At 39.3% G+C, this 25,386-nt stretch overlaps 1 protein-coding gene across 1 annotated transcript in view; it reads right to left on the reverse strand.

The window, feature by feature from the left end:
• Nucleotides 1-5,468: 5,468 nt before the first annotated feature.
• The window catches only part of OSTM1 (osteoclastogenesis associated transmembrane protein 1), a 68,014-nt gene continuing 48,096 nt past the window's right edge, over nucleotides 5,469-25,386 (reverse strand). Inside the window, exons 7-10 of the mRNA XM_039351943.1 lie at nucleotides 18,563-18,660; nucleotides 14,119-14,274; nucleotides 10,151-10,316; nucleotides 5,469-8,640 (exon numbers count right to left, since the gene is read on the reverse strand). Of these exons, the coding sequence (XP_039207877.1) occupies nucleotides 8,585-8,640; nucleotides 10,151-10,316; nucleotides 14,119-14,274; nucleotides 18,563-18,660 (476 nt within the window). The 3' untranslated portion in view covers nucleotides 5,469-8,584. The remainder of the gene's footprint in view (nucleotides 8,641-10,150; nucleotides 10,317-14,118; nucleotides 14,275-18,562; nucleotides 18,661-25,386) is intronic.

Raw genomic sequence — 25,386 nt, forward strand, 5'->3', positions numbered from 1 at the left:
AAATCACATTATAACTTAGCAATGATATATGAACCCAACTCAGTCTGAACCCAACAACAACATGTTTTCAGCATTTAAAAATGAAGATTTGTACAGGAATATGGAGAAATAAATGCAGATACTACCATATAATGATGAAGTGAATTGCTTATAGTGATCCTGAAAACAGCAGTATCAAACTTAACTGGGTTAAACCTTGTTATCCACAGATGGTTCCATGGCAACAAACAAAGTTAGATACTAAGAGTCAACTGTTTCATTTCAAAGAAGTATCTTTAAGCAATTGATAAAATTGTCACATTTATGTGCAATGATCTCCTAAACATTTCTTTAAAAAAAACAACACATAATACTCCATGTGAAGAGCATAATTGGTGCAAAATAGAAATGGTACTTTATATCTTTCCTCTCTTTTTATAAGGAATGGGATTGGAAAGAGGAAATAGACCAGAACACTTGATTAAGGAGACCATAAGAGGCAGACATACCATTAAGTCTCTCTTCTGAAGCCATACGATGATACATTAGGCATCAAACGTGAAGGACAAATTGCTCTCACATACAATGTGTCAATTCATTGAAAACAATATTTAAAGCGTAATGTATTTTTTTTAAAAAAAAGAAAAGACCCATCCTTTACACTATCCATTTCCTTCATTATTCAGAAGCTATCAAAGCCCTAGATCAAAGAGCCAAGGTTGCCTACCCCTGCCCTAGATAAAGAAAGGATGCCAGTTATAAACCTTATTGAACAAGAATTGCTCTATTATTTCCCTGTATCTCTCAGATAAAATAGCTCAATAAAAATCAGAATCTTCTAAAAATTAATAGGGAATGCTGAGATCAAACTGTAACTTGGATCAATTTTTCCTTTATTCTCAAAATTATTGGTACATCATTCTTAATAAATGGACAAGGATAAACTGGGTTTGTGTTCACTGGGCCACACAACAGCTACAAGCATACTTCACTACTGGCAATGCTGGCTTGACCTGGGATCTGTGATTCAGCCACATTTGGAGACCACTGATTTAAACAATAGAGAAACTTAATTTAAGAAACCTGCTATGTCAAATATGTATTTAATACAATATGTATATGTCAAATATATATTTAATTTTTAGCTGCTCTTCCTAAACAGTTCAGGGCAGTTTGTATTAAAACTTCAGTTCGATGTTTTAATGTAAAAAGATTTTAATCTAAAAAAAATCATTAAAAACATTTAAATGAGTAAAAATTAATACCAGCCGAACTATTCTTTGAAGGTTTCTAAAAAGTCTACAGATATTATTCTACTTAAAAACTTTCAAGTTATGAATTTTTATCACCAAGAAGAACAAACCTGCCTGCAATGCCAACATAGAAGATCCCAGAAGTCGGGAAACATGCCACCTTTCCCACTTTTTCCTGACTTTCGCTTGCATACTGTTCGCTATTTAGTTGTTTAGTGCCTGGATGTGGTGTGTACTGCAGCAACTGTGAATATCTGGAATTCAGCACAAGAGTGATTTTAATGCTTATTTGGACTTACGAACAAAACAAACCTACGAACAGCATCTCGGAACATAACCTGTTCATAAGTAGAGGAATGTCTGTAATTCCTGAGTGTCTGTAATCCCTGAAAATGGTTAGGAGTGCATTCCACAAGGATGAAGCAGTGCACAAGCAATTTAATCAGGAAGAGTATTTTCTGAGTCATTGGTATAATTTTGGCTAGGCTATGATTTTGGTTTTGTAACTCTGGACTCCCTTATTTTCTCCCATTTCCCTGCAATTTACAGATTTTTGGTCTCCTAATGAGCACGAGAACAATGTCCAAGGTCACATATTATGGTTAATGCACAATGGTTTGACTTAAGGGGGGGCTTGGTGGTCTCTGAACTTGCTTGTTTTCTTGCAGATGTTTCATTATCCTAACTAGGTTACATCATCAGTGCTACAGTAGTAAGGAATGCTGTTTGCTGTCTCTTGCCTGTCTGTATGGTTGGGGGCAGTCTTAGGGATTCTTTGGTTGGGCCATTAGTAAATGGCTCTTTGTCAGTTTCTTGATTGGGGTACTGCTTATCTGACTGTTGGTCTGAAGGTGACCTTGGAGTTAATCTATGCTGATCTGAGTGCTGATTGCTGGTGGAGAGGTGCTGGAGTCTTTTTCTCTTTTGGGCTGGTTGATTGTTTCCATAATCTATAAATGTTGTTAATGTCTGTGTGTCTATTGATGCCTGATTTGTCAGAGTGCCAGGTTTCTAGAAATTCCCTTTTTATTTATTTATTTATTTTATTTATTTATGAGACTTATATACCACTTTAAGTGCAAGCACTCTCTAAGCGGTGTACACCAGTAAGCAATGTATATATATTTACATTGCCCCCAACAATCTGGGTCCTCATTTTACCTACCCCGGAAGGATGGAAGGCTGAGTCAACCTTGAGCCGGTGAGATTTGAACCGCTGACCTGCTGAACACAGTCAGCTAAAGTGGCCTGCAGTACTGCACTCTAACCGCTGCGCCACCTCGGCTCAAATTTTTGGATTTGGCCTGGTCTAGGATTGTCACACTTTCCCAATTGAAACTATGGCTAAATCTGTCTATATGTTGTGAAATCAAGGAATTTTTGTCATGCCTTCTGACTGCCAGTTTAGGTTCATGGATGCGTTCTGCCAGTCTTTTGCCTGCTTGTCCTACATAGTGGCTGTTGTAGTTCTTATATTGTGTGTTGTAGATGCAGTGCTTTTTTCCTAAAAAAAAAAAAAAGTGCTGGAACTCACACGTCATACAACCCACCTTGCCTACCCTACAAGGTTCCATCCAAAAAAGGTGCCGGAACTCCATTCTGGGCATTCTATGAGAAAAAAAGCCCTTTGTAGATGACTCATATTTTTTTCTTCTGGGGTTGCTGGGTCTTTGGGTTTAACTTAGGATGTTTTGAGGGGCTTTGGTTGGTTTATGTGCTACGCTGATTCCATGGGGTTGTAGTAGTCTATTTGCAGTTTCTGAGATGTTCTTGATGTATGGCAGTGTAATTCTTTTTAGGGTTGTGTTGGTTGTGCTGTATTGGGTTGAGTGGTCAGGGACTTTTTGATGAACTTGCGTGGGTACTCATTTCGTTGGAATATGTTCTATAGATGCTCCATTTCCTTTTTCTGTTGTTTTGGGCTGCTGCAGCGTTTGGACTTGTTTAAATAAAGTCCTCACACAGCTTCTGTTGTGGGAGGTTGGGTTGTTGCTTTGGTAGTGGAGCACCTGGTTAGTATGGGTGGTTTTTCTGTAGACTTGCCATTGTGGTCTCTGCTGATCAGGATGTCGAGGAAGGGTAACAAGTTGTTTTCTTCTTCTGGATTCCTTTAAAAATGTTATTGATGATTCTGTGGGCGTTCTCTAATTGATCCCTTTTTATTATGGTGAAGGTGTCGTCTTCATATTTGATCCATATTTTCAGTAGTATTTGTGGAAGTGCATGATGACCTCTGCTATAAGTGCTGAAAGCAGGACACCATAGGTGTCCCTTTGATTTGATGGTAAATTTGGCCATCAGATTGGAAGTATGTCGTTAAGCAGAGGTTTATGAGATCCATAATCCTGGGTGTTTTGATCTTTGTGTATTCAATTAAGTCAGGTGTATTGTGAAGCAGTGTGGTCATGGATTCTTTGGCTAATTCTGGATCTATAGAAGTGAACAGGGCTGTGACATCAAATGAGACCATGATTTGACGTAGCCCAGCATGAAATATGAACCCATTTGTTATGTGTATTATGTTAACTATTCCACTAGGTATTAGATAAGCACTATGATACTTTTTAATTTAGATGAGTCCAGAAAGACGGTTTATTTTTCTCAGCCAATATTTACATCTCTCCTCAAAGCATTTGATAAAGTCAGTCCAACTATAAAGGGGGCTGATCCAGAGCTGCACAGAATGGAATCACATGAGTTACTCCATTGATCTAATGCAGTGATGGCAAACCTTTTAGAGACCGAGTGCCCAAACTGCAAACCAAAACCCACTTATGTATCGCCGGGTGCCGGGTGGGTGTGGCCCACTCGGCAGGAGCAACTACAGTGGGCTTGGCAGACTGAGTGGGCGTGGCCACTGGATGGGTGTGGCTGCAGTAGTCATGGCAGATTGGGTGGGCGTGGCTGGGGTGGGCGTGGCCACCTTGATGTTGCTTATGGGGAGGAACACCTGTGGGAGCCAGGCAGGGTTGGGGGAAATCCAGGAGGTCCTAGTGGGTGGGATGGTGGGCTCCCCAATGGTGGCTCCAGGCTGGCTGGCTTTAGGCCAGTGATAGCGAATTAGAGATGTGTGCTGGGGCGATGGCGCGTGCCCATAGAGAGGGCTCCACGTGCCGCCTCTGGCACGTGTGCCATAGGTTCGCCACCACTGGTCTAATGTGAGGGCAGAGAGAATTTAGATCACTTTATTTTCAACCTGTGGTTCTCCATATTCCAAAAAACATTTTTGATTAGATAACTCTCCAGAATTGTGTATGAGGAGGGTTACTGAGACAGGATGAAGAGGAAATGGGGTGTTGTCTTACCTGAACACCTTTTCTCAGCATGACGATGGAGAATCCACCAATGGGTTAGCTTTTTCTTCTGCCCAGATAGTCTCGACTTAGTCTATCTGGGCAGAAGACAAAGCTAACCCATTGGTGGATTGTCCACTTGTCATGCTGGAGAAAAGAAAAATCACTGTCACCTTTCTCTAGAAGGAAAATTCCAGTGGATGTTGATTTTCTCCACTACTGAAAAGAGCATTTCCCAGCAGATGTATTTGTATAAGGTCATTTTGTATGTAAAATAACCATTTAGCAATTACACCAGCATATTATCTAAGCCAATGAACTATTTTATCATGTATGTCTCAGAAGTTTAAAGGTATTACAGAGAAGAGGAACAGTCTCCTTGTGTCAATGGTATAATGGCAAGCATGCTTTACACATGCACAATACCAGAAAATTTACAACAGTGCAACTAGTACATATCAAATGCATTCATACTTCACAATTAGACTGAACTTAATTGTATATGAACTAGCTTCACAGAAATATGTGGAGAGATTGGCGTGCTTTATGGCTGATGGAATTGAAATCAACTTGAGAAAAATGAATAGAAACAAGTTTTGTTTGATCCAACACATCTTATCAGTCTTTCTTAATCTTTCGTCCTGCAACTCACATGATGCCCAGCAAGAATATTCATGTTGGCTGATGGTGCTGTACAAAACAGAACAAGGAATCCATCTTGTTTTTCTGTATCTAATGGCATTCTGTATATATAATGTATATGATGTTTTTCTGTACATAATGAGACACTTTGGCACTGTTCATACAGAAAATGAAAGGTTGAAGTTCTGACACCCAATATTTGGACTGTATCATTTGTCACAGATAAAAATCTACTGATGTATGTTATTTTTCAACAGCCATCTTCTCAGTAAAATAAATACAGTTGATCTACAATTCAAAGTAATTGTAAAGAACATATCTTTATTAGACTTTTTTTGGCTAGTTATTGGAGACATTTTACATGTACATTAAGTTTAAAATTGAAACTAAAGAGAAGGGAAAATACATTAATAAGACATGTGTATATCATGTGCAATTTAAACAATATGAAAAATATATTATTGTATCATAAAACAGCTATCTTCAAGTTTAGAAATAACTTAGGTCTCTCCTTTTTTACATTTATACAGAAAAGCAATAGAAAATTCTTTTCATTTGGCTTAAAAATTAAGAAAATCATAAAATCATCAAAATACCTTTTGTGAAAAGTGCCTAGTCACCATCCTAGATAGTAACTTTCAGACATATTTAATGCAAATGTCTTTAAAAAGCCACAGCTAATAAGCAAATCTGTTATACTGTGCCTTTCTATGCACAAAATCTCTCACAGCATAAATAAAAGATTGCTTTGAGCTATTCCCCATCATGTGATGCTTCAAATCAATGTAATGCTATTAAAGGGCAGGACATGACTAAATCTACATGTCTGAATAGAAAAATAGCTATCTTAAAATATAAAAAGTAACATGCTAGTAGGCAGGTTGTTGTATCAGTGGCATACAAATCTTTTTCAGAACCTATGCTGCATATGCTCTTATTTCTATTATTTCATTCAACATACAGGTCATGTTCTACAATAATTACCTGCCCATTTTTTGTAATTCTGGCCCAAATCCAGAACTCTCTTGAAGTCAGCATATTTTTATTTCAAATCAGCTTAGCCCTGCTGATCAAATATAATTAGCTTGTCACTAATACTATTATACAGTCATAAGTGTGTGTGGATCTCATTAAAATATAGCCAGCAACTCAGCATCGATCAGAGCAGTTCATTTGATTAAGAATGGCTTAACACCCCAACTTTTTCCAAATCTGCACTGAACAAGTACCATGAGCCAACTGTGACTCAGATGGAAAAATTTAGTTTTAGGATGAAACAATGACATTTCATAATTGGATATATTCCTTAACCCCACCCCACCCCCCCAATGCATTTTCCATTCATTAGAAGTTGTTTGGTATTAAGCCCTTGCTTTTCCAACAATAATCTACTGCTGCTTCCACCAAGCTACTTAAAAAGAGATTCTGCAAACTATTTAGGAGTGCCATGCAACAGCTTTTGCCTTCTTGGGTAGAAATAACTAATTAAACAACTGCCTTCCTGAATATACTGCATAATCCATGTGCAAATTATTCTTAGGTTGTATTCAGCACTAACTACACAGATATAGGGGAGGAAATAGGGAATTTTTTTTTAAACAAAAAATTTACTTTTAATCTTGTTTTTCATTAGATCTAATGGGGAGGATAATAACAACACTAGCTTCAGAAGTTCTTTATTTTTTCCAGTACCAAGAGCAATGATTGACAAGGCTCATTCAGCCAAAAAGGAAACAATGGTCTATTAGAGGGAATTTAGAGTTTTTTAAGGATAGCTTTAATCCCTCCCAAAAAATTTTTTAAAAAATGGTTCCCAAAATTTTAGCCAATCCTCTAATTAGGTAACGAGGGACTGGATTCTTCACCCTGGCTTAACATGTTACATAAACCAAGTCAATTTTGGATTCTTCACCCTGGCAAAACATGTTACATAAACCAAGTCAATTTTGGTTTCTTGAGAAAACTATTATTAAAAAAAATCACAGTTCAATATGATGTTATGAGCCCAACCAAAGCTTGTCCAATGATACCCTTGACTTTTCCTCAATGTCGTCTTCTTCTTTTTTTTTGTTACTGCTAACTGCAAAGCATGGCTGGCAAGGCAACTTCAGCTGAGGACTATTCTACACTATTTAAGAGAACACCATTTTAGCAGTTTCTTCTCTATCTGCAGAGAGAGAAATGTGCAGTATTTCCATTGCCTCCCAGAAGCCCCAAAACTGCACTCGAAATGTACTTTTTGTTAAATCACTAAATTCTACTGCAAACAGACACCAAGAGCCTGCAATTGTCTTAATAAAATAATAGACAAATCTATCAATATTCTTTGTTATTTAAATACCATGAAATTATTCTACCAAAACAATAAATAAATCACTTTTCCCTATAATGTATATATTAATTCTTTCTATTCTCTTAACCCAATTTCCCCAAGCTGTTCAGCTTTTTTTTTTCTTTTAGTTTGGGTAACTTTTCCAAGGTAATATATACAAATGCAATAAAATACTGTCTGTAAATTCTAATAAATATACTATGTACCCTTACATACAAAGCCACTTTATAAAAAATAGTTTTAGGGGTAGAGTATAATTAAATAACAGAGTTTCAGTTAGTTTAATCTTGCTTTTAACCAGCCAACAGAGATAAGAGCTTATTCAAATATGCAACACTAGAAATATCAAGACATGACATTTTTTACTTAAGTCAAACTCTGTAATTATTATAATTCTAATAATCGGTTTTGTTGCCAGCAATATAGTATATAAAATTCAAAATTTATTTCTGAACCAAATAGCATTTTAAGTACCATATTTTCCGGCGTATAAGGCGACCCGACGTATAAGACGACCCTCGACTTCGGTGCCGAGTCGCATACCTAGAAAGTCGTCTTATACGCCGGAAACTACCGTTATTTCCAGTGTATAAGATGACTCAGCGTATAAGACGACCCCCGACTTCGGCGCCGATTTCAACGCTTTCGAAAGTCATCTTATACGCCGGAAAGTACAGTAGTAACGTAGACTAAACACTAAGATTTATCTGCTAATAAATATTAAGCCATTGAATTCTTTTTTTTTTCATTTTTCAATAATGATAACTTTTAAATAAATCCGCATTCAGGTAAAAATTAGAAAGGAATGTTCATGTAAGCACATCATATATGGAAGTCAATGTTATTGATCCATTATATAAGTATAAAAACATTACCAATCAGGAAGTAAGATAAAGTTCAAAAAGGATTGAAGGAAGGAATATAGTTTCTTTTTCGTCTCTGGAGGTCATGGCTTCCCACTGAGAACTATTGCACAATAGTGCATACACCTATCTGAGACACAGTCTTTTATTACAGCATGATGTAAAGTTAAATTATAATTGTCTTCAGAACAATCAAATTAATATCTCATTGCATCCCACAGCTCAGTTGGATTTATCTTGGATGTTCGCAAAGCTGGCATTTGAGTGGATGCGCTTACCTAGAAAGAGAAGAAAAACATAAATCCCACAAAAACAGTTAACAGCATATTCATACAAGAAATCTTAAGTCCTCAATAACAGAATTTATACAGAGAGGCATCTAGAACAAGTCATAGTAATGGTATATGTTTATGATGGCACTGAATTACCAATTAAATTTGCATCATTGGTATAACGGCATCATGAGACGTCATCCTTTCCCACCGTGAATATCCAAAATAGTGATAATGCAAAAAATCCTAATTTATAGTTACAAATCAATAAGAAGAACAATGCTGGTTTAAATAGTTTTCGAGTTAGATAGAGAATTCATTTGAACAATCGATGCAAAGAGGTCCAAAGCTAGTGAGGAGCTATTGAGAAGACCTTTCCTTATTTTCCCATCTCACAAATAATGGCAGGAGAGGGAGAAGAGGTTTTGCAACAGATCTTAAAATTTGGACAAGTTCAAAGGGAGGAAAGTAATCTTTAATATAATAGACCTCGAGTCATGCAAAACTTCATGGATCACGGCTATCAGTCTTAACTGTGCCAAAAACAGATCAGAAGCTGACATTAACAAGGCTATCACATTCCTAGTTAATGCTCTGGCCAATGTTATGAACTACCCAAAGTTCTCCCAATAAGCAGTAATATGTAAGAATGCTCCAAACTCTGAACAGAATACAACAGAATACAAAGGCCTAGGTCACTGTGGTCTGGTCTAATTTCCAGGAGCAAAAGTACTCTTGGCCACCATCAAAACTTGAGAAATCACATTCAAGAGTTGAACCAGGAATACCCAAAATTACAAATCTGAAAATGAGAAAATTGCTGTCCATGCTCAAATGGAAACTGAATCCCTTTTTTTTTCAAATGACAAGGTGGACCTCTGTTTTATCTAGGCAACACATTTATTTGTTCATTTTTATCAAATGTCAAATTATTCTGAGTACCAAACAGCCAACATATACAGTCAAATAATATGAGACATTTATTCCTATTTGCAGTAACTTGACCATACTGTGAAGAGAGGCTTCTTCACTCCATTTTTTTTTAATCATGGCACCCAAATGATTTTATAAATAAATGGTTGACTAGAACACTGAATGTGATGTTGCTAATCACAGGTGTTCAACAATACGCTGTGTCTGTTGTTCAGAAAGAGCGAATTGCAGATAGAAAGCTCCCTGTCTTTACTACCTTAAAAAAAAAGATAGGAGAAAATCATCCAGTTGTCTGATTCATTTCCTCTGAATTGCCACCACAGCTCTTTGACTCAGAACAGCTTGATAAAGGCAGTTAAAACTTGTTTAGTAACTTAAAAGTGCAACAGTGAGACAGAATCAAATGATGCATTATCGACTTCCAACCCAGATGATTCTAATCAGATTGTGAACAGAGACCCAAATTCCAAAGCACCCAACACTGGGCATCATGCCATCTAGGCACAAATACCACTTTCAATATTGTAACTTTTTTTTATTTCAATCCAAATAGAAACCATAAAGATTTTGTGATTTTACTTACCCAGAATCAGGATGCGCTTTTTCTGCTTTGAATGAAGGAAGGTACTCAAGTAAAAAACAAGTGGTAGAAAGAAAATGAACAAAGAAACTGCAATCACTGGCACTGTATCTGTGCAGGGGACAGAACAATTAAAAGTTGTGCTCCACAGCCTTTGTGTGATGTTCATCTAGAAGGACACAATTGTAAAAAAAAAAAAAAAATACCAAAGAGATTAAGACATCTGAGGAATCATCAATATCTGGATAAATTCCAAAGTTTTGCATTGAATGAGCATCAGTATGTCTACCTTTTACTGGGTACAGATCCCACCTTCCTGGACAAGAAGAAACATAGTTTTTACAGTTATCAGGCTATCCTTAATGGCACATGCAAATTTAGCAATCTCATAGGTTTTCAGATAGATTTTAAAATGTCCACCCTGAAAAGCTTTAAATGTTGTAGCCAAGTGCTTTATTAAAGTGTTCTTCAGGGTTCGACATCTGAGTTTGCATTAACCACAATCCAATCATTTCATACAGTAATAAGAGCATCTATTTATTTGGATGCTATATAGAAGGTGCCAAATTCATATGTCTTTAAGAAAGGCTTAAAACAAAACAAAAACCACTTAGTGGATCCATGTTAAGAAAATGTCAGAAGAATGCCCACAGAAGTACAAGAGAAGGTTAATGTAAGTGGTTGATGGGACCTAAGCCTACCCTTAGCAACATGCCTCATCACTGCTAACACATTCCAATATATGGGCAAAAGACATCCCTGTCAATTAGTCCTTTGAGAAACCAGTCAGTGAGATAAACTGAGGCTGGATACTCAGATGGTGAAAATACAAAACTAGAGAGCGAGAAAAAGATGTTTTTTTATTGTAAGATGACATACTGGTGGCTTTTCAGTGTCAACGCTGCAAATACTGTATATTCTTGCTTTGACAATATGCAGAACTGTTTAGAGTTAATGCAGAGCAGAAGAGGGTGGGGGGAAGCCCGGAAAGAGAGAGGAAGGAAACCTTTGACCTTCACACTGATTGAATAACGTGACATATGACTGCTAATTTAGGGAGGGAACATACTGATAATTTAATTGCTCCGGGGAGGAGAATTTAGATCTTGGCATACCTCCGTTATGCCTGTGCATTTTGTAACAATAAATGACTTTTAGGAAAATCAATGCCTGGAAGTTCTTTGAAGTGTTTCATTAGCTGGAACCATAACATCATGCCAAGATCTCAAATCCTTTCCAAACGACCTGGGGTCCTGAACTCCGTCCACTGCCTCTAACCTTGAGAGGAGCTGGTAAAGATTCAGGGGAAGAAAATCTATCATGAGAAAAGGGCTACTGATAACCCAGAGTGGGAAGGTGAATTCTGGCAGACCTCCCAGCTGGGAGCAAAGACTTCAAAAGCAGATTGGTACGGAGCTAACGAATGGCCTGCTACTCAAACTTTGGGTGAGTCACTGAAAAGATTTCAAACCCCAGATGTGAAAAGCAGAAACCAATTCCTGCAGAGAGAAGACTACAGCCCCTCATAGATCAGACCCTGGGTTCCCCAACCAGGGACTGCAGTCCTGAAGACAGAGGGAATCCCAGACTGAGGCCTCCTCTGCAGCAATGGGCAGATTGGCACCCCCCCCCCACAGATAGATGATCAGCAGCAGCTGAGCTTGCTACAACTAATAGAGGCCTTGTAACAGCTTGGGGTGATGCAGAAACCAGGAGATCAGCAGCTGGTGGGAGACCGCCCACAGCAGGGAGACTGGTCACAGCCCCTGAACGTGCAACCCCTGAGCATAAATCTGCAGCCAGGATTGGGCCAGCAGCAACAGCCTGCAATTGCACCACCTTTCAAAGCAACCTTCGATGGGGACCCAGAGAAGCTGATGTTTTTCCTCAACCAAGTGCATTCTCACTTGAATCGCTGGGCCTATCTCTACCCGGAACCAGGTGCCATGGTCAATGTCATTGCGTCCAACCTAGAGGGAGAAGCATCTGAATGGCTGAACAATCTATATAATGAGCAAGCCCCCGAACTGGGAGATCCCCACCTTTTCCTCCTAGGACTGAGAGAAAGATCTGAGGACCCATCCATAGGCCTCAAAGCAGCAGAACAGATCCACAAAATAAAACAAGCCGGCAGGCCTGCCCTGGAGTACGCGCAAGAGTTCCGCAAGATAACAGGTCAAATAGAGGGGTGGCCCGATCAATCCCTGATTCAATACTTCATTGAAGGATTAGACTATCACTTCTCTCAGGCATGCATCTATCGAGAAGTATCTGATCGGCTACAGGAATGGTACCAGACAGCAGTGAAGCTAGATGTTCGGCTCACCCGCTATAAGAAACCTCCTCCACACGAACCCGAGCAGCAACCACAGCTACCCGGACAGCAATCACCCCCACGAAAGCCTTCAAACACGGCAATGGCAGAGAGACCCAGGCCACCTACAGGCCCATCATTTAAGTGTTTTTGGTGTGGACAAAAAGGACATTGAGCGGCCACCTGTCCAGTCCCCTACGCCTGACTGCAGAGCAGACCAGAACCAGCAATGAGAAAGAAACCTGCTCAGCAGCTAACGAGAGAAAAATCCAACTGGCTCACGCAGGAACCTGTTGCCCAGATTATACCCCCCACACAGGAGAACGCCGAGACTCCGGTGGACCCGCCCCTGCTCTACTCTCCTTTGACAGCGATGATGATGGAGAGAACGACTCAATGGTGAGTCGACAAATCCCGCCCTTTTCACTGGCCACGAAACTTATAATCCCTAAGTCTAGGGCACAAATGGACTTAAACGTGCTAATTGATTCTGGGTGCACCCGCTGCATTATTAGTCTGCCGTTTGCCATGAAAATGGGCATACAGGCAAAACAGCTTTCCAAACGGTGAGGTTTGAGCAAGCCGATGGCTCCCTGATGGGAGGGACTCTTCTCACACAATTAACCGAAAAATAACCCTTAACATGTGCTTTTGTTTACTTTACAGGATCTGTCCTTCTTGTAAGGGGGGGGGGCGGATGTCAACGCTGCAAATACTGTATATTCTTGCTTTGACAATATGCAGAACTGTCTAGTATTTTTAGAGTTAATGCAGAGCAAAGAGGGTGGGGGGAAAAGCCCGGGAAAGAGAGAGGAAGGAAACCTTTGACCTTCACACTGATTGGATAACGTGACATATGACTGCTAATTTAGGGAGGGAACATGATGATAATTTAATTGCTCCAGGGAGGAGAATTTAGATCTTGGCATACCTCTGTTATGCCTGTGCCGACATTTTGTAACAATAAATGACTTTTAGGAAAATCAATGCCTGGAAGTTCTTTGAAGTGTTTCATTAGCCGGAACCATAACATCCAACCCTTTAGCTGTGGAAAGTGCTAAAATGCCTGAACTAGGTTTGTTCAGATTATTACCAATATATGTAGATTTGATTATGTGCCATCAAGTCATTTCAGATTCCTATGTAAACCAGCAAGCTACATTAAAATGATAGATAGATAGATAGATAGATAGATAGATAGATAGATAGATAGATAACCATTATTGTTATTTTTTATTGTAGGCACAATGGCACACATTAAAAATGAAATTTAGTTGCTTGCTCTCAAAGTGTACACATACATAACACACATTTAAACATACTATATACAACATGTATAGACCTATACCCTTACATATAAGTAACATATAAAATGCTTCCTTTATCAGGAGTTACTCTTATCATGCTGTTATTTAAAAAGCTGAATTTTCCCAAAAGGCACAAAAGACAATGCTACTATGCTATGGTTTTATACATTTTACTTCTATATTCCGTTTTATTGCACTGGAATTTTAGCTACAGTTAACCATTCTTATGAGATTAGTAATAATGCAGTAATTAAATTGGACAAAAGCCAACTTGAGATGCTACAATATACCGAGAAGTGATACAAATGAGTAGACAGTATCAGGAAAGCAAAACAGAAAGGAAGACTCACTGCATCCTCTATATCAATGCACAAATGAAACTGTTCTCCAGATTCCTCTTGCTGCTCATTCTTCTGTATCTCACTGTAGTGAAAACTCAAGTTTTTATATGTACTATTGCACTTCTCGCAGACCTCTGAGTAGTTATTTGGTAGCAGGTTACCTTCCTGGCGGTAAAATATAAACCAAGAAATTATTTTTTAAAAGAATAGATTAGAAAATTCAAGATGAGTTTGAAGTATAATCCAAGCTGCCACAAAAGGCTGCTACAATCTTCAAACAGCTGCAAGATAGAGGGAAACTCCTACAGTCAGTCTTCCACCTGTGACTACAATTGGGACTAGAATTTCCATTACTAAGCAAGGAGGATATTAAATGAGTCATGCCTAATTTTATGACCTTTTTGCTACAGTTGTTAAGTAAATCACAGTTGTTAAGGGAATCACATGGTCATTAAGCGAATCTGGCTTCCCTCATTGACTGCTTGTCAGAAGCCAACTTGGAAGGTTGCAAATGGTGATCACATAGCCCCAAGATGGTGCATCCGTCATAAATACATGCCATTTGCCAAGCAGTCAAATTCTGATCATGTGACCATAAGTATAGAATTAGCAATAGCACTTGCAGTGTGGGGGAAAAAAGTACCGTAAATGCCGGCGTATAAGGCGACTTCCGCGAGCGCTGAAATCGGCGCCAAAGACGGGGGTCGTCTTATACGCCGAGTCATCTTATATGCCGGAAATACTGGTAGTTTCCGGCGTATAAGACGACATTCTAGGAATGCGGCCCAGCTATAAAGACGGGGGTCATCTTATACGCCGGGTCGCCTTGTACGCCAGCATATACGGTATTTGATCCCCTGCTGATTTTGTACGTTTGCCCACTGACAAAGAAATGATCAGTCTATAATTTTAATGGTAGGTTTATTTTAACAGTGAAAGACAGAGTAATAACCAAAAAAATCCAGATAAACGCATTATATACTTATAGGACCATGAATGCACACACTGATACACCAAATTCTGAGCTAACGATTGCCCCTCCCACTAAAACTAACAGGTACATGATGTTAATAACCAGTAACACAGGAAGGTATGGAGTTATCTTATATATAACTTAAAAGTATGAGTTACAAGGAAATTGCAGAATGTGATGTGAAAGATAAATACTGCCAAAATGCAGTAACTAGGACGTTGGGTGAAAATGATATGTTTTCAAAATGTCAGTATATCCATTCTTGTCCAACTTCCGCTATTCTTTTCATTTACCTCCTGCTGACAATGCTCATTATTCAATAGCTCCTGACTATTCTCACATCAATGCAAAACAGTTATGTTAATGACTGTTACATCAACAATCAGTACTTTGTTTTGGTATAACAGAACCCAGCACAACAGCATATTTTAACATTTGGTATCTGATCGACAATGAAACATGAAAAACAGAAGAAAAAGGCAAACATGAACAGAAAAGTACTACATTATTCATTATCAAGGATGACATAAATACAGAAGGTAAATTAAATATACACAATCTTCAAAACAAAACAAAAAACAGCATTACAAGGTTACACATTCTTGTCTGGCACAATTTTCTAGTAAGAGTAAGGTTTTTGATGTCCCAGGTCACCCAAGTCCCAATCTGATCTGATCTTTGTCGTGGTTAAATCATTCTCTGCTAACCATGGAGTTCTCTGGCACAGTCCCCTGGCACAAGGAGGCTGGATTCATTTGGTCAATCCATCTTAGGCAACTAATGGACCCTGTTGGGGGAGATTTGTGTTGCTCTTGATAGTCTGCTACAAGGCCGTCCTTACTTCCCAGAATGAGAGGATGATAGGGCTTTGGATCAGACCAGGCCCATATAGACTCTCTCCTCCTATGGATTTCATAATTTCCTTTGGTTTACAGAGGACTTGAGGGAGATGAAACAGAGAAAATTAAAGTGCCACTGAAGGGCAACAAAAAGTGAACTCAACTCTGCATGAATTAGTGCCACTATTAAGACCTAGCCTGTGGTGGTAATGGTGGCAAAATGTCAGTATTCTTCTGCCCTAATAAACCTTGTGTGCATTTGGGGGGTCTTCCGATTCAACTGGAGCTCCTGCTCACAGAACAAGTACCGGTAATAGCTGTGGCCAGAAGGAGCTTTACATAATTTTGTGTGCCAGTTGATCAAGAGACCCTGCTCATAGTCCCTCATGCTATGGTCACTTCCCAAATGGAGTACAGCAATGCATTTTATCTGGAAACTACAGCTGGTACAGAATCCAGCAGCATGGACAGTTATGTGCTCAATCAGAGCATGTTGCACACCTGCTCTATGGGCTGTACTGGTTACCAGTATTTGTCCAAGTTCAATTCAAGGTGCTGGTAATAATCTATAAAATCCTTCAAGGCACGAGTTCTTTGACAGATTGCTTTTTCCCAATTATGTCTACCCTTCCCATAAAGTCCAGCAGGAGAGGCATGTTCCAGGTCTCACCTACCAGGGGACGCTATCTGGCAGGATCCAAAAAGGAAGACTTTTCTTTCATGGTACCAGCCCTTTGGAATATCAGCCCTCTGGAGACAGGATTAGTCCCAACCCAACTTACTTTTGGTAAGGCCTTAAAGACATAGTTCTGTCATTGGACTTTGGGGTTCCAGGTACGGGGTGAAGTCCATACAATGGCTGGGTTAATCACTGTACCTCAGCTACTGATTGTACTTGTATGTTTTTTATATAATTTTTAATTTTAATTTTTTAATTTTGTTTATCATGAATTTGAGAAGGACAGTCAGTCATATTAATTGAAATAAATCAGCAAAAAAATCCCAAATTACCAGAGAATTTCCAATTTATCTGTAGACGCATATGGATTATGGAAGGCTGAGTAAGTTCACCCGGGTGTTTAAAATAAATATGTAAAGCAGGCAGTGTTCACAAACAGAAGCCTTATTTCCTTGTTCTCTTAGAATATCAAACTGTGGAATTTGAAGTATAAAACTCTGAAGGGAGCCTCTATACTTATTTAACTGAAGGCACTTAAAGATTTACACGCCCTCCTGAAGCTACAAGTGTCCAATCACAATGAGTGTTTTAAGTAGCTTCAGCAGATTATACTGAGATGCCTCCTGCAAATATATATAGGACAGGGTTTTTTTTCCTCCATATAGAAGGGAACATGGGGAAGAGAGGGTTCTATATGCAGTCCATTTTTTCTCATTCTATTCCTATCCTAATCACTTTTTATTTCTTTTATTATAATACAGAATCTTCTCAACTGACTTTTCTCATAATTCACTCTGATTCTACCTAATGTTCTATTTAATTCATCTGTGTCATTCATTCTTTAGTAATGAAAAAAAGATCTTATGCAACTGCACTGACTCTTAACATTTCTTCTATTTTACCTTCTCTAATAGTTCATAGGTACTCGACTTTTCTATATAATAGGAAAAAAGAATGTTCCAAAAAAATTCACTTTTGTGGATAAATAAAATGTTCACATTATAATATAATAAGAAGAGAAAAGAAACGAACAAATTCAAAAGAATTTATTGAATTCAAAAATACAAGACTAGTTTTCAATATTTAAACTAAATGTAAAATTATAAATACTGGGCTTGGCATTTACTTCTTCACTAAGAAGGGAAAAACAAGAACAGGATTTTTCTCTCATTTTTTAATATCTAATTTACATACCAAAATAGTTCAGTGATTATACATGGTTTGGTAACACAGATAAATAGTATAGTAGTAGGAATACAATTCCCATTCTGAACAGTAATAGATACTTTGCAAATTATAACTGTATTGGATTTCTACAGTGACCTTAAAATAAGCAAGGTTGCTATTTTAAGCGTCTGGTTATAATTTTGCTATCAACCTTCCTGACAATAAACACTCTGATGATATAAATTAATATATGGGATATACAGGTCTGAAGTTTTGAATAATAAAAGCATAGTAATTCTGAACATAGTTGGATCATATCCTAGAAGTTGGCCACATCTTTCCAACTTTATAGAGATACTAGATTTAGAAAGATTTTAATAACCGATACTATATGTGAAAAACCAACTTTTTAAATAGCTATGTATCCACGATTAAACTCATACTATAATAAAATATCAGATGACCCATACAGTTATATCAGGAGGTGACAAGGCCTAAAATAATGTAAAAAGTGATTTACTATATGAAGAGATTATACGACTCTTCCTATATAATTATCAACTATTGTGAAACCCAAACAGCGGCATAATTGCATATGAAATGGAGGTGAACATTAATTAGAATGCATTTTGTTGTCAGTAGTGAACACCTGCATTTTAAAGATAATTGTTCTAACTGCTTATACTGCATAAGAGTTGGTAAATTACATTTGCAGCGCCTTGCTCTGAAAAAAGGGGGAAATTCACTATACAATTAGAGGGCTCAACTGTACCCTTAATAAACAATATTAAGTACCTGGAGGTTCTGTTTAAAGCATGCCATTGATTCATTGTATAAGGCCAGGAACGTCACTGTACTAGCTGATAAGCCTTCCTTCTTCTGGTTTAAACAATCTATGAAAGAAGAGTCAAAGGCATCAATAAATCTCCAGTATCCACTTCCAAAAACCTGTTTTAGATCAAGGTTTATTTACTGTACAGATAGTTATTCTGCTTTTAAATTATACAGTAGTATAAGTAACACAGTATAATCTATGAACCTGCCATGAAAGGAATGACAAATGCTAGTCTAAGGCAGACACAATCAATGACACTTCAGTATCACATGCAGTTCCCTTCTTTTTAAAGTTCTTCTTTATAGAGTTCTCCAATGGTATGCTGCTGAAATTCTGTAAAGAAAAAAAAAACAACACCTCCAAAAATGAGACCTAAAATAGATCCTCATACACTTCAAGAACTGATGGGGGGGGGGGAATTCTTCCTTCCACCACAATGTTGCTAGGTGGAAAGAGGAGGGGAAAGAGAAAAAAAGAGAGACTAGGTTGGTATCTTGATGACAAGCCAACAAAGACCTCAGACCTTCTGCACAAAACATGGGCAAAAAACCCCTTCCCAAATACAGTTGTTGTAAACTCTTGGAAACTTTGCAAGGCATGTTTGTTGCCAAATACTGCCAAATTAAGCAATAAGATGGTCAGTCTGGCAGTAGGAGAAATAGCGAAAAGTTGTGAAAGGGATGAGAAGCTTAGCAGAAGTAATGGTTGGAGGTTATCATAAACATAACAGGAAGCAAAAGAATATGAGAGAGGTGACATAAGAAAAGGAAAGGAGAAAGGAAAGGAAAGGAAAGGAAAGGAAAGGAAAGGAAGAAAGGAAAGGAAAAGAAAGGAAAAAGAAAAGGAAAGGAAAAGAAAAAGAAAAACAATAAAATGGGGGAAATTATAGAGTCACTAATCAGAAAGATGAAGAAAAATATAACAGAGTACAAGATGGCTTTAAGTGAACATGGAGATACAACTGGGAGAAAAAAAGAACCAGGACACAGACAGCAGTTTTCACTGAATGAAATTTGTTTTTCAATAATAGGAAAAAAGTATCATAATTTTGACAAGATAGAGAAATGTAGGGGTGACTAGTAACATTGATGTTATCAGATAGTGACAGCAGTGAAGGAAAAGAGAGCTTAGAAGGAAAAATGTCTGGAAAGGAAGAGGCACCCAAATAATCAGTTTTCAATTTTCAAAGGTGAAGGGGTAGGTATATAGAATATGTATCACCACAAAATAAGTGACACTTAACAAGCACAGGAAGCAATAGGCTGGGGGGGGGACACCCAGTAAGTTCACAACATATTAAGCCATGATTTGTTTAATTATGGATTATAAAATGTACAGTCTGTGCATGCATAACATGCTAAGCCACAATCAAATTGCCTTTTGCCAAACACATAATATGAATCCAGTCTCAAAAGAATAGATTAAGCATGTGGAAATATTTCTTGCTGAAGTTGAGATTGCAGAAGCTTAGAAACAAAACAAAATAGGGAAGAGAGAACCTCAGCTGAATCAGAGGCAGCAGTAAGATTGAGAAAGATGAGAATTTTAAGACCAACAAAGAGGACATAAATGGATAGGCTTAACAAAAGCATCCAGTAGTACAAAACAGTATCAGGTTTCTGTGATACGATCTATATTTTCTCTTTTAACACCGATATGAACTTAGTAGTCCTTATACTATTTCAAATTACCCTAATAATTGGATGAAAATAGAAACTGAGCTCATAAGAAGGAAATGTTGAGACAACCCAGAGCTGCTTCACACAATTCCATAAATCAAAGCTGTGTAAAGAGGAGCACAGAGAGGAAACAAATGAGGGCTAAAATACCAAATGCTTTAATATCCAAATCTCAGCCTCAATTGGCATGAATAACAGCAAGACTATGGGAGTCACACTCAGATATCTGAGTAGCACCAAGTTGTCCACTACTGGCTTAAGATAACTATCATGAAAAGTGTTCCATTTTTTATTCTTTCACAAAATGAAGCTTTATTTCTTTATCCCCTAGAGTAGTGGTTCTCAACCTGTGGGTCGGGACCCCATTTGGGGTCGAACGACCATTTCACGGGGGTCACCAAACAACACAGTCCACCATTTTTTCCCCCTTTTCCTTAGCTATGCTACTCCCTTTTATTCTATTGGCTTTTGAAAGCCAATAGAATAGACTCTCTTGAATAGAGTCTAATTCTATTGGCTTTCAAAAGCCAATAGGAATTGTCCAGGCTGTCTCTGCCCTGCTGAGCCCACCCAAAGTCCCATTCTGCAAACGGTGCTGCACCAGTTGAGTAGTCTTCGACTTACGACCGGTTGAGTAGTCCTCGACTTACGACCGGTTGGGGGTCGCGGCATTAAAAAGAGAACCACTACCCTAGAGCAGGGGTAGGCAACCTTGGCTCTTTTATGACTCATGGACTTCAACTCCCAGAATTCCTGAGCCAGCATGGCTCACCATGGAAACCTCTCCCTTTTCCCTCAGCATGGCTGGCTCAGGAATTCTGGGAGTTGAAGTCCACGAGTCATAAAAGAGCCAAGGTTGCCTACCCCTGCCCCAGAGAGAATGTCAAATTGTTGCATCTCAAGTGTAAAGATCTGAATGGGGCCTCTATACTCATTCAACTGACGGCACTTAAACCTTTGCACTGACTAGGACTTGGCAGAACAAGGAATAAATAGCCAACAACTTAATGGTCGGCCATCAATACGCCAATCAACAGCTAGGAGGCCACAGAGAACCAGGCACCATATAAATTCTGAGCATGGAATAGCCCAAAGCACACATTCCGATAGAGAAAAGTTCCCTGAGGATGGGCTCCAGCACATGTCCAAAAGCTCGGAAAACTAAACGATCAACCCAGATTGGATCCTGCAACATTATCCTGGGGCATAATATTTGCCTTCATTCATGAGTTATTCTCTCACATAAAATAACTTTCATATATATTTTTAATAAATTATTCCTGAATACGACTGACTTTGAGTGCCATGTAGTGAAAAGGAGAATATCAATCTAAATATAGTGTGATATATGATATGATAGATATAATATATATGACACATTAATCAACAAGCCTTGCACCTGGATGCTATTCTCTCTCCTCTTTTTCATCAGTGCACTATGGAGGTTGTATATTTACTTTTTGTTACAAAAATGATGGAGTTCAGTGTTATGTCCAATTCTTTAATCTTAACTATGACTACTAGAAAAAAGGCAACTACAAACTACAGTTATCAATAGTTGTTTAATATTAAACATGGCTTCTGAACATTCCTTTCAGCTGTGCCAAGCCATGCGTCATTCTTGTCACAATACTCCACTGAGCTATAATTTAGCATTACAAGTCTGTGTTAAGTACAAGTAAAAAAGGCAGTATGTTTGCATGGCAAAATTAGCCATTATTTATCTAAAACACAAACACACACAATTTAAGATGATTTTCAAATCAGCTTCCATGTCAAGTATATTCGTTGGAAACATTTTGCGTTACATCATTTTGGCAGATGAAGAGCACAAACTGTAGAACAATGCAGAGATAAAAATGAAGAGAATGCAAGGACAGTTAGCAGAATCCTTAAAAGACAAGAGAGAATGTAAACAACAACATAATTTGATAAAAGAGGGGAGCATGAGAGACTCAACTCCACCTTGATCCTTTATGGTATAAGAGGTATAAAAAAGGCAGAGGAAAACTCTGGCAGGCTTTTGGGATTCCACTATTATAAGCTGCAACAAAAAGATAAAAGGCCAACACAGATTCTAGAAGGATATTCACACCCAATGTCCAAAGGAACACTCGTACACAAATATGCTGTTACGGTCCTTGTCTTTGGCAACAATCTCTCCCATAGTGTTCTGCATGACCCCTACCTGAATTTGTTTAAATGGGCTCTCAAAAATTGGCTCTTCCCCAGGCCCTGGACTAGAATAAGTAGTGAACCTCTTATGGGCATGTTTTGAATTCAACTTGTGGATTTTATTGTTTCTATAGGCATCATTTTTTCCCAGGTGTTATATTGGAACTGTTTTTCAAATCATTATGGCACAACAGCCTTAGAAATTTAAACAAATAAGGATCATATGTATCAACTCCATGTCAATTGTGTGGCTGCAAAACACTCTTGTGACAAATTGAAACAACAGGGCTGTAATCGGTCATTGTCTATAGATATGTAATGTTTCCTTAGTTTTGTGCACAGGTATTTACAAGTATGTACCATGTTTCCCTGAAACTAAGATCTGGTCTTATATTTTTTGGGGCACCAAAAAATGCATGAGGGCTTATTTTTGGGGTAATACGGTATCAGGGTGATCAGCCCAGCATGCGCCCCACCTCCTGGCATATGCACAAGAGGCAGCGAATGCACAGGGGCCAATGGTGTCTGGCAGCAGCCATAACCCACTGGCCCCTTGCAGCAGTGCAAGTAAGTCCGAGCGCAGAGGGAGAGCCGGGGGGGAGGCAGGCGATCCGAATGCACTGTGCGGTCACCTGGCTCATGGGAGGCTCGTGCAGCGCCACTGGCAGCAAGGGGAGACAGAAGCACGGGGGGGAGGCAGGTGATCCTGACACACGATGTGGCCGCCTGCCCCAGCGCTGCCCCAGGCAAACCGAGAGACATTGGGACTGAGTAGGAGGTGTGTCGGGATCGACTGACTCCCTCCTGTGCCTTTGCCTTCATCTGCTGCCGGTGCCACCGCACAAGCCTCCCACAAGGCTCCGGTGGGCGAGGCAGATGCGCAGTGCATCTGGATCACCTGCCTCCCCCCCTTGCCGCTGATTCCGCCTGCTGCCGGTGCCACCTTACAGGCCTGCCATGAGCCAGATGGCCGCATAGTGCATCCAGATTGCTTCTGTCTCGGCACTCAGCCTTACCTACGCTGTGTGGCTGCACTTGCTGTCGGACACTGTCAGCCCCCATGCATTCACCGCCTCTGTGCTGGCCACCCCCCCCAGGCTTATTAGAGCTTATATTAGGCACACCCTAAAAATTAGGTTAGGGCTTATTTTCTGGGTGGGTCTTATTTTTGGGGAAACATGGTACCATTAAAAATGTATTTTCTCGGATACTTTTTTCCTATAGCAGTGATGGCGAATCTTTTAGAGACCGAGTGCCCAAACTGCAACCCAAAACCCACTTATGTATCGCTGGGTGCCAGGTGGATGTGGCCCACTAGGTGGGTGCAGCTACAGTGGGCTTGGCAGACTGGGTGGGCATGGCCACTGGATGGGTGTGGCTGCAGTAGTTATGGCAGATTTAGTGGGCATGGCTGGGGTGAGCGTGGCCACCTTGATGTTGCTTATAGGGAGGGACACCTGTGGGAGCCGGGCAGGGTTGGGGGAGATCCAGGGGGTCTCTGATGGGTGGGATGGTGGGCTTCCCAATGGCGGTTCCAGGCTGGCTGGCTTTAGACCAGTGATGGCAAACTTTTAGAGACCATGTGTGCTGGGGCGATGGTGCATGCCCACAGAGAAGGCTCTGCATGTCATCTCTGGCACGCGTGCCATAGGTTCGCCACCACTGTCCTATAGCATGGGTCCCCAACCTCTGGTCCATGGCCCACTACAATCGTGTGAGTTGCTAGCCAGTGCATATATGTGTTTGCACCCCCTCTCCTGCTAGCACTGAGGCATCGCGCAGGCACTAGTGATGCCATGAGTGTCGTGTGGGCACTAGCATCGCTGTGAGCACACACTTTCCCCTCTTGTGCACCCCCACTCGCGCTAGCATTGGGCATTGCACAGGCACTAGCGTCGCTGCAAGTGCACACATCTCCACTCACGCTAGCATCGCAGCACTGAACAGGTGCTAGCGTTGCCCAAGCGTTGCATGGGCACTTGTGGCCCCGTTTACGTCACACGTGCACTTGTGGCCCCATGCGCACGCTCGCATGCATAAATATGCCTTCACCACCACCCCGGCCACCAACCCAGAAAGTTTGGGGACCCCTGCTCTATAACACTGAATTGCCGGAACAGGTCCACAACACTGATAAAAGAAATAGTTAAGCTTCATGCAGTTAATTCAACTTGCAATATATGAAAAAGTTGCTTACAGAGGTAGGTGCCATTGCTGATTATGATAAATTGAAATGATTTATAAGGCTGCCCAACATTAATTTTATATTCTGAATTTATTATTTTTATAAACAACTCAAAACAGTGAACATATCTATACTCCTCCTATTTTCCCCACAACAATCCAGTGGCAAGTTGAGCTGAGACAAGAGGGCTCTAAAGTCATCCAGCTGGTTTTCATGCCTTAGGCAGAACTAGAGCTCACAGTCTCATGGTTTCCTATCTGGTACCTTAACCACATGCCTTAATTATCCTATTTATTTATTTATTTCTCAAATCTATGGGTCCATCCTACAAACTCTAAACATAATGTACAAAACATCAACAAAGGCCATATACATACAGGTTTATCAAAATATTTATGTAAAACACTATTTTCCCTTCTTTCTCATTTTTGTTACACATATATTCTATATATCTACATATGTATACGTATATACTGTATATACACATGGAGACACATACACACGATGCAAGCTTTTGGGTTTTAAACAATGGTGAACAGCACATTATTTTAGATATTTCCTAAATCATCATCATCTCTTGTCATTTCCCTTCCTATTTTAATTAACAGAATCAAAGAAACAATTGAGAAATACAACTATAACCACAGTATTGCTGAATACATAAAAAATATCCATCAATTCATTTAACTAATAAAAGCAATACAGGTATGACTAATCCAGCATATACTATACACCTCATTAAAAA

The sequence above is a fragment of the Crotalus tigris genome, unplaced genomic scaffold (genome assembly GCF_016545835.1).
Source record: "Crotalus tigris isolate CLP2741 ecotype Arizona unplaced genomic scaffold, ASM1654583v1 scf7180000018371.15429387391:27106975, whole genome shotgun sequence".
Classification (NCBI taxonomy): Eukaryota; Metazoa; Chordata; class Lepidosauria; order Squamata; family Viperidae; genus Crotalus; species Crotalus tigris.